The sequence below is a fragment of the Gobio gobio genome (assembly GCF_949357685.1).
Source record: "Gobio gobio genome assembly, chromosome: 15".
Classification (NCBI taxonomy): Eukaryota; Metazoa; Chordata; class Actinopteri; order Cypriniformes; family Gobionidae; genus Gobio; species Gobio gobio.
Window position 1 is genome coordinate 7,814,957 of NC_137108.1, and position 10,858 is coordinate 7,825,814.

The following is a 10,858-nucleotide window of genomic DNA, read 5'->3' on the forward strand; positions in this document are numbered from 1 at the left end:
TTGCACTTTCAAACAAACAATGCATTTCACCTGGGTGTGCTTACATTCGTATGAATATTGCACATTACTGTTTGTTATTTATTTTAAAACAGGGTTTAATGTCACTACTGACAGATTACGACCAAAGACCAATACTGTATGATCTATCTATCTATCTATCTATCTATCTATCTATCTATCTATCTATCTATCTATCTATCTATCTATCTATCTATCTATCTATCTATCTATCTATCTATCTATCTATCTATCTATCTATCTATCTATCTATGTCTGTCTGTCTGTCTGTGATGTGCGTTTATGTACTTTTTCCCCCCTTACTATGGAAGTCAATGAGGTCCATCAACTGTTTAGTTCCTCATATTCTTCAAAATATCTTAATTTTGTGTTCAGCAGAAGAAAGAAACTCTCAAAGGTTTTGAACAACTCGAGAGTGAGTAAATGATGATAGAATTTTCATTTTTGGGGGAACTATCCCTTTAAGTATACATAATTATTAATTTTAATAATGTCAAATTAAAAGTTTTACTTTAAAGAACATTTTAAATCATTGTTTTAATAACCTTTTGTCATGCTTTAGTACTTATTTTGATGTGTTGACTAACATACTAAAGCACTTTAGAAGTAATTGATTATAAGCTATAATTGTGACGAGTTATTCACTGCATTAAAGTTAATATTAAGATAATAGTTTTTATGACACTTTATTATTCATATTAAGATATATGAAATATATATAAAATAAAATTGCATATGTATAAATTGTAACATTTAACCACTTCAAAGACAATGAAAGTAATTATGAAATTATTGATGTTTATTAGTGTGTGTCTGTGTGCTAAATCAGGGTCTTTCAGTCTTTTAGATGAACCCCAAATATGATCATCCTCATGCAAGTGATCCTAAAATGTAAAAGGCATCTATATCTATTATACAATGCTTGGTAACACTTTATAAGGTTGTATTAGTTAACATGAACTAACCATGAACAATCTTTGTTAACGTTATTTAATAAAAATACAGCTGTTCTTGTTAGTTCACAGTGCATTGACTAATGTCAACACGATTTTAATAATGCATTAGTAAATGTTGAAATTAACATTAATAAAGACAAATAAATGGTTTATAAGTGCAGTTCATTATTAGTTCATGTTAACTAATGTAGTTAACTAATGTTAACTAATAAACCTTATTGTAAAGTGTTACCCAATGTTTCTATGTTTCTTGTGCAAAGACCCAATTGATATTGAGGAAAATATTATAAATACATCTAAAATATTCTGAAAATATTTAGGGTAACTTTACAATAAGGTTGTATTAGTTAGCATTAGTTAATGCATTAGTTAACATGAACTAACCATGAACAACACTTCTGTTTAGCATTATTTAATCTTTGTTAAAAAAAAATGTAGCTGTTCATGGTTTGTTCATGTTAGTTCACAGTGCATTAACTAATGTTAACAAAATGTTAATAATGCATTAGTAAATGTTGAAATTAACAGTAACAGATAAATAAATGCTTTATAAGTGCAGTTCATTATTAGTTTATGTTAACTAATGTAGTTAAGTAATGTTAACTAATGAACCTTATTGTAAAGTGTTACCATTATATAATACCGTCTGTATATTATCACTTAGCCTATAGGCCTACTCATGTCATGAATTAGCCTATTTTAATTGTATCTATTTATTTTCAACTTTTCCACGGAGTCCCTAGCACTCCCAAGCGATCCTCCGGGGGTCCCCGGACCTAAAACCCTGTTCTAACTGACTAAATGTGAGTTTGAGCGCAGGCCGTGGAGAGACGCGTCTCATTGGGTTGCTGCTGTGACAGTGGAGTGTGTGTGTGTGTGTGTGTGTGTGTGTGTGTGTGTGTGTGTGTGTATGTGTGTGTGTGATAGGCGTGACCTGAGGCGCACAGAAAGCCTCGGCGGCACTGCTGTCATACTACACACACTACACTCTCAAGCGCTGCGTGGACGCATGCCACTCTTCACAGCACAGGGACAGACCTCAGCAGCGCATTATGCGTCTCCTCTGTAATGCATCTCCACTCTCCGCGTAACCTCTCCAGACTGTAGACCGCTCGAGCGCGCTTCTTCTCTGATTCCTCCAACGGACCCGACGATGGCTGAAGAGGACAGAGCTTCAGACTCACACACGGACAGCACGAACTTTAGCGTGTTAAGCTGGGAGCAGGTCCAGCGCCTGGACCTCATCCTGACCGAGAGCATCCCGATCCACGGCAGAGGGAACTTCCCCACGCTGCAGATGAAGCCGCGGCAGATCGTGACGGCGGTGCGGAGCCGCATGCGGGAGCAGCGCATCCATGTGCGGGACGTGCGGCTCAACGGGTCCGCCGCCAGCCACGTCCTGCACGAGGACACCGGGCTCGGCTACAAGGACCTGGACCTCATATTCTGCGTGGACCTGAAGGGAGAGACGGAGTTTCAGATCGTCAAGAACATAGTGCTGGACTGTCTGTTGGACTTTTTACCTGATGGGGTCAACAAAGAGAAAATCACACCGTTGACCCTGAAGGTGAGTGTTTCGATAGACTTTACAGTTCGAATGTACATATTTGTAAAAGGAAAGGATTTTAACCTGCTCAACATTTCTTTGAAGTTTTAGTCAAATTTACATTTACTGCCAACAGTGGCTAAGATATATTTAAAAAAAAATGTAAAGGTAACACTTTATTTTACAGTGTCCTCATATGTTACATAGTATAACCATAAATGATGCATAATTACATGCAACCAACCCCTAATCCTCCCCTAACCCTGTAGTAAGTACATGTAGTTACTAAATATTACTCAGTACTTACACTGTAACAATGACACCTTCAAATGAAGTGTAACCAAAGTAAATATTCAATGCATTCTCTTAGATTAATATGAGCTCATAATTCCATGCATAATGTTTTGAGTGTGTGTGTGTGGAAACAAAAAACAAAAAAAAATACAGAATCAAGTTCCTTTTGTACAATAACAAAAAAATATTTATTAAAACAAAAAAGCCATAATCATATTCATGACATTTTATATACACTTAAAAATTAAAAAGTTTTTCACAGTGATCATTTCTTAAAAGAACCATTTTTTCTAAGTGTGAAGAACTTTTTTAATATTCTAAAGAGCCATTTTCCACTAGAAAGAACCTTTTGTGGAATGGAAAGAATCCATGGATGTTAAAGGTTTTTGGTGTAACATCCAATGCCAATAAATAACCTTCACTTTTAGAGTTTATGCAAAGTGTTTTTTTGCCGTCTTAATAGTTGACATAATTTGCATCGTTCTTGTAGACTATTTCTAATTGTTAAGATTAATATTCTACACATTTTTCACTACTAACAGTTGTAAAAAGGAGTAATATAGGCAAACAAGTTACTTTAGCTTTGAGGGGACACCATTTGTTTATCAGTAGATGCTTGAATAACCAGTTCTTACCAAAACTTTTTCTAAGAAAATGGTGTTTAAAGTACTTCGCAAATATGAAATACAGCATGTCATACTATAGGACACTGCTTTCACTGCTTGACTTTGCTTAAAGCGTTTTTGATTTTGTTTGTGATTTTGTTTATTAAGATCATCATGAATCCCTATAGTCTCCAAAGACATTGAGTAGAAATGCAATTAGAGTAGTTTACTGAAAGGCTGATGAAATGTTGGTTTTCTGTCGGTAAGAGGATTGCACTAAAGTAGGTTAAAGCCAATCGAGCATCAGCCTCTTAGATCTCTTGCGACAGCTAATGATGGAGAACTGATATGGCAAACGGATGTGAATGCATTTGATGCAATTCTATTTAAAACAATGATCTCACAACAGTTCCTTTTTGTGCAGGAGGCATATGTGCAGAAGATGGTGAAAGTGTGCAATGATTCGGACCGCTGGAGTCTCATCTCTCTCTCCAACAACCGGGGCAAGAATGTAGAGCTCAAGTTCGTGGACTCTTTGCGGCGGCAGTTCGAGTTCAGTGTTGATTCCTTCCAGATTAAGCTAGACTCTCTGCTTCTTTTCTACGAGTGCTCCGAGAACCCCATGGCCAAAACGTTTCACCCCACCATCATCGGCGAGAGCGTGTACGGAGACTTCGGCGCGGCGTTGGACCACTTGCGCAACAAGGTGATCTGCACGAGGAACCCAGAGGAGATCCGAGGCGGCGGCCTGCTGAAGTACTGCCATCTTCTGGTGAGGGGCTTTCGTGCCGCTTCCGAGACGGAGATGAAGTCTCTCCAGCGCTACATGTGCTCCCGCTTCTTCATCGACTTCTCGGACATCAGCGAACAGCAGCGCAAGCTGGAGTCTTACCTCCAGAACCACTTTGTGGGCTTGGAGGACCGCAAGTATGACTATCTTACGACGCTGCATGGGGTGGTTAACGAGAGCACGGTGTGTCTGATGGGACACGAGCGACGGCAGACCTTAGGCCTGATCGCCATGCTGGCGGTGCGCGTGCTGGCCGAGCAGAACGTCATACCCAACGTGGCAAATGTCACTTGCTATTACCAACCTGCCCCTTATGTAGCAGACGGTAACTTTAGCAATTACTACATTGCCCAAGTTCAGCCGGTCTTTACCTGCCATCAGCAAACCTACTCCACGTGGCTACCGTGCAACTGAGAGGTGGTGAAAAGGACGAGCTGAATCATTGCATTGTCGAAAGGGAGCTACAATTGTTTTGCAATTGTCTCACTTCCCCACTGTGCATCAATGCTTGAACCAGGCTCAGTGTTAAACAGCTCCTGTGGGGTTTTTGTTCGTGCAGACTGGCGCTGTTTTCTGAAATGAGATGGCCATTGCTAAAACCAGTTTGGAGGGCAACTTTTGCTCTGCCTTGCTTAATTCTCGGCTGATCGTGAGGCTTTAGGCATGCGTTTCTGACGGGTTGACACTATCAAAAACATTTCATCTCAGTCATTTGATGCATCAAAAGGGAAGCACGAGGTGCAGTTGCACCCTTTAGTCCAAACGGCACCAGTTGTATCGCAAAGAACCGTTCACAATGACTCTCTGAATGAGGGGGAAAAGTAAAAAAAAAGTACAACGATTACTGTTTGTACAAACCAAAGATTTTAAGATTGTATTTTTATACCCAGACTATCAAATGATGTGATAGTGCTGTCTATATTTGTACATGTGAATGCATTCAAAGTGCCTAATGTCAATGCAGTATGCTGAGGTGAGCAAAGCAACCTCGTAATCTCGAAATACACGACAAAGGGACTAAAAGCTTGTGAATGTACCTGATGTGTCCTGATTTACAACCAATGCAAGTGTCATTTTTCTTTGCAGTTCTCTGCGTTATTTCTGAAGCAGTATGTCTCGTAATTGAACTCTTAATTTATTGTTTCTGAGCAGCAGCCACGTGATGCTTGAGATAGATGCAAATCCGTCTTTTTCGTTTCCAGATTTACAGCGTCCTGTGTTAGGCGAGAGTTGAGGGCAGAAAACAAAGAAAAGACTTGTTTCGAGCCAAGAGTTGCAAAGTTCGTTTCCTATCTTTCTAGAAGAAAGATATTTGCCGAAGCACCTTTGATGGTGGGACACTATTTGCTGTAACATCCAAGCAGGGAATTCGACAGCTCTTGCTGAAGCGGTCGAACTAAAACGGGCTGTGTTCATGCGCTCCCTTCACAGCTGCTCTGTCGGCTGAACCTGACCTCACATTCACCTCCTGTTAACAGAGTGTTAACCTGCCCTTGATTAATAGCGCTGCGGAAGGAAGAAGGCGGAGCTGTGGCATATATGTTTAGACTTGACAAAGAGACTTGAGAGGAGAAGCTAGAGGAAAGCGAGAGTGCGAGAGAGAGAAGCGAGGACGCAGACGAGAGGGAGGGAAGGAGGGAGGGCTGGAGAGATGGGTGCAGCTGGTGAAGGGGTTTATCTCCCTCGACAAATGTCTTTTAATCAATAGAGCTTATTTAATTACTATGAGCAATTTGCCTGAACAGACTCAAGAATTTAATACGTCTTTGCGTCACTGGAATGCAAACTTTGCAGTCGAGTTTCCAATATTTCATCATATAACGCTCAACTCAAGTGCTCGCATCAATCAAATTTTACACTATTCGGCATTATCAAGATGAAATGAGCAGAAATAACCTTGCATTTGCGATGCATAACATATCTGAAAGAGGTTTTAAAGGGGTCATATCATACTTTTTCTTTCCCAAATAGTCCCGTTTTAATTTTACAGCACCGTTTTTCAACCTCTTCCTGATCTTTAGATGTATAGCACCTCATAGAAACTCCTGTCAAACCCTGTGCTTTGCTCGGCTCATACACAAGCTTTTGGGTATTTTTGGCTTTTTCTCAATGACACATTGTTTCCAAGTTTCGCATCACACCGTGGACATCATCGACGTGTAAATAATGTATTCATCTGTCTGTTGTCAGAAAGTTGTGGATGTTTAGTTTCAATAAATGTTGTTTTGGACTGGGGAGCAAGTTTTGATTCCTAAAAGTATGGTTATATACAGGGCTTGACATTAACACCAAAATCGGGTGTATTTCAACACAGTCACTCCTACTAGCCACTTTGGTGGGTATGGATTTATATATATATATATATATTATTCAATTGTAATCTTAAAAAGGCATCTGAAATAATAAACTAAGTGCAATATAGTGTTGTCAAAAATATAAATTCTTCGATACAAATTGATACTGAAATATCTGAAACACTTCCAATACTCATTTTCCGCAGAATAGACATTTTCCTCTCTCTCTCTCTCTCTCTCTCTCTCTCTCTCTCTCTCTCTCTCTCTCTCTCTCTCTCTCTCTCTCTCTCTCTGACAGCTCTCTCCTCTCACTCACTCACTTCATTTGCTCCGGATGAATATTGTTGCTGTTAAAGGGCTTGAATTTCAGATCGTATTGCACATAATTTGACTCATTCCCGCAGATTTTGTGCTCACACACAACGCCGCCTCTCAGCACTAAATTGAGTTCTTTTCCGCTGCTTATTGCGCTTTAACAGTCAAATACACACAAAATAATGCCCAAAAGCCTGGAACACAGTCAGTTCCGTTTTAAGTGAACATATCAAGTGTATAGCGTCAGTTCTGGCAGGTAACGTTAGTCAAGGTTGCATAAACTGATTGTCAGCTGATCACGTCTACCTATAGGAATACGACGTCTATCATAGCATGCATATATAAGCTCCTCAGTACTATCAGCTGCTATCACGTTCTCCAGAGCTCATTTACCCTCCTCCATCCCCAGCTCCTCCTCTCGTTCAGTCAGGATTTGGTATTATAATTCCCCTTGAATCAGACTAAATTCCTAATTATTTTGTACATTTAATATCAACATTAATGATATCTGCAATACATTATGTTGGTTCTGTTCTGTTTACCCTAAGGGGGGGGGGGGGGTTAATCGCTGCTCTCCCTGCTCTTATCCATGCTAGGATGCATGGATGCGCAGGGAGTTCTTGCCCAGAACAAAACCATACCGCCAATCCAAACTAGATGCTAATAGTCAATCAGTCATCTTTGACGATAGTAGTCCTGACAGAAAAACAGTTGAGAAGGAAAACGCATGTGTAACCGTATAATGGATCTGTGCGTCAGGTATCGATGTCAAAACTGTGTCCAGTGAAAATGCTGGGTAGCACTTTGGAAAACCGCTAGTCACAATGGCTGGTGAGCAAAAAAGTTGATGTCCATGTCAAGCCCTGGTTATTTTGTATTCTCAAATGTATTTTTTAATATTTCAATCATTTCTATAATATTAACAACACATTTGCATGTTCACGGTTATCTGATGTTGGTTAATTCTCAATGACATGCAGGTAAACAAATCTTTTTAAGTGCTTTATTTGAATGATTTTAATTTTTAAATTATTATTTTGATTTTATATTTTTATGATTACATATAAGAACCCCATGCAGTTCCTACCCTATTATAGGACATCAAAAAAATTCATCTCAAAAGATGAAGTAAAATATATGACATGATATGACCCCTTTAAAATGATCAATGGATGCATTTGTAAAGATTTTAAGACTTAGTCATTGAAGTGATTGACATCAGTCAGTAGAATTTGCATGAACATTTGTTTTTAACCAGTGGGGTCTGTGCCGATCAGGAGGGCCGTATGGTGCACCTGTGCATGTTCACACATCTCATCTCTTTTAGTCTTTTACACGCTTGCATCTCCAGTTTGTGGTTCTCACTCGCCCTCCAGTTTGTTGTTATGTTTGTCTTAACATTTTGACAGTATCCTGTGGATTTTGCTGACAGCGGGATGTTTGACTCGCTCTGTGAAGTTTGGAGTTCCTTTCTTGCCATTCTTCAGATGATGCCAAACGCTTAGTCGTCAAATGTCTTGTAAAAAAAAAAAAAAAAAACATTTATTTTTAGGACAAACAAACATTATGCTTGTTTGTATCAGTGAAATTAATTGTCATTCTGCTTTGAATTCTTCGTTCAAGCTGCTAAATGTAATTTTTTTTAACTGCTTATTTTGTGTATGATTTTTGTGTTCAATTGTTTGAAGATTTGAAACACGTTTTCCTCAATAAAAAAAAGCAAAAAGAATTGCATTTCAGAATGTCATTTTCTCACATTTAACTGTATATTGTACATTTTCATTGTGCTAATGTATTTATGTTTGTTTAATATGTAAATCTAACCGTTTCATGGACAATAATGTCAGAAAATATGAACACCTCTCTGCTTTCTGACCAAGTTTCCAGCATATAAAATATAAGAGTCTATAAAAACTACTCCAAGAGAGATTTAGCTGCTGGATAAATTGATGAGATTTTCCCAGATAAACCAAAATTGCCAAGAAGCTAGATACTGTATATTTGTTCATGTGATACCTGCGACACTTGCAGCATCTAATGAAATTGCAAAAAAAGATATGAGAAAGCAATTTAACATTAAAAAAACCCATATTTATTATATCATGTAAATGTACTCAGAATTTTGTTAGAAAATATACACTGATCAGGCATAACATTATGACCTAATATTGTGTTGGTCCCCCTTTTGCTGTCAAAACAGCCCTGATCCGTCGAGGCATGGACTCGGATCCATGGATCGGACTTGTTTGTTCAGCTCATCCCACAGATGTTCGATTGGATTGAGATCTGGGGAATTTGGAGAGCAAGTCAACACCTCAAACTCATTGTGCTCCTCAAACCATTCCTGAACCATTTTTGCCTTGTGGCAGGGACAATAATGACAATAATGTCAGAGCAATATTTTTATCTGCTGAAAGACCCACAGCCACCAGGGAATACCGTTTACTTCAAAGGATGTACATGGTCTGCAACAATGCTTAGGTAGGTGCTACGTGTCAAAGTAACATCCACATGGATGGCAGGACCCAAGGTTTCCCAGCAGAACATTGCCCAAAGCATCACACTGCCTGCTTGCCTTCTTCCCATAGTGCACCTGGTGCCATGTGTTCCTCAGGTAAGCAACGCACATGCACCCGGCCATCCACGTGATGTAAAAGAAAATGTGATTCATCAGACCAGGCCACCTTCTTCCATTGCTCAGTGGTCCAGTTCTGATGCTCACTTTTGGCTCTTTCGGCGGTGGACAGGGGTCAGCATGGGCACTCTGACTGGTCTGCGGCTATGCCGCCCCATACACAACAAACTGTGATGCACTGTGTATTCTGACACCTTTCTATCAGAACCAGCATTAACATCTTGAGCAATTTGAGCTCCAGTAGCTGGTCTGTTTGATTGGACCACACGGGCCAGCCTTCACTCCCCATGTGCATCAGTGAGCCGTGGCCACCCATGACCCTGTCACCGGTTCAACACTTGTACTTCCTTGGAGCACTTTTGATAGAGACTGACCACTGCAGACCGGGAACACCCCACAAGAGCTGCAGTTTTGGAGATGCTCTGACCCAGTCATCTAGCCATAACAATTTGGCCCTTGTCAAACTCACTCAAATCCTTACGCTTGTTATGTCTGATCGGTGTATAGCCTCAGTATCGTAAAACAAATAAAATAAGAGTAAATATAAAAATAAAATGAAAGTGAAAATTAAAATGCTTAAATCAGCTAAAAGAAAAGTAATTTTAGAGTAAATTATTACATGCACCAATATGGTAAATTTGGATTTCATATTGAGTTAAACTCAGACGATGTCACCAGATTCTTGTTAAGGGGATGCTCGATGTATCACCACTATAACAAACTATGTGTTTCCAATAACTGTGGTATATGGACTATACACTGTGTGCAGAATTATTAGGCACGTTGATTTTCTGATCATATTTTTTTTCCAGGCACATTTGACCAATTCCATACTATTAATTTAGTATTTAATAATGTATAAGTGATATATAATTGTTCATGAAGGCTGGAAATGAAAAACACCTTATATTCAGGTGTGCAGAATTATTAGACATGTTTTCTTTTACAGATAAATTGAGCCAAAAAAGAGATTTAACTCAGACTGAAAAGTCAAAAATTATTAAATGCCCATGAGAAGGATGCGATACTAATGCAATACTAGACATTGCAGTGAAGGCGTGACCATTGGACAGTGAAATGCTCGTTGGGTCAGCAGGGTCAGACAAAAACATGTGGCGTGGAAAAGACACCTGTTAAAGTGTGAAACCATCAGGAACCCTTTAGTCTCCAGCGCCACCATTTTCCAAAGCTGCAACCTTAACCTGGAGTCTCCAGAAGTGCAAGGTGTCAGAATCTCAGAGACTTAAATTAGGTAAAGAATCCTAAAAAATGACCCCAAACTAAATAAGAATCACAAGCTGAAGTGTTGTAAAATACATAAAGACTGTGTTTTTATAGGCTTTATGGACAGATAGGTTGAGAATGACTCTTGAAGGACCAGCACCACATCCTCTAGTACCACTGT

At 39.2% G+C, this 10,858-nt stretch overlaps 1 protein-coding gene across 1 annotated transcript; it reads left to right on the forward strand.

Moving 5' to 3' along the window:
- The first annotated feature begins 1,949 nt into the window (after window positions 1–1,949).
- On the forward strand, window positions 1,950–6,444 carry tent5aa (terminal nucleotidyltransferase 5Aa). Its single transcript, XM_079836745.1, has 2 exons — window positions 1,950–2,541; window positions 3,844–6,444. The coding sequence occupies exons 1-2, from the start codon at window positions 2,128–2,130 to the stop codon at window positions 4,621–4,623; spliced, it is 1,194 nt and encodes a 397-aa protein (XP_079692871.1). The 5' UTR covers window positions 1,950–2,127; the 3' UTR covers window positions 4,624–6,444.
- Window positions 6,445–10,858: the final 4,414 nt, after the last annotated feature.

Bases quoted from the DNA above. Each gene is read 5' to 3' on its own strand.
- tent5aa (XM_079836745.1), top strand. From the start codon at position 2,128: ATGGCTGAAGAGGACAGAGCTTCAGACTCACACACGGACAGCACGAAC. The intron at 2,542-3,843 runs GTGAGTGTTTCG...CTTTTTGTGCAG, and splicing joins TCACACCGTTGACCCTGAAG to GAGGCATATGTGCAGAAGAT.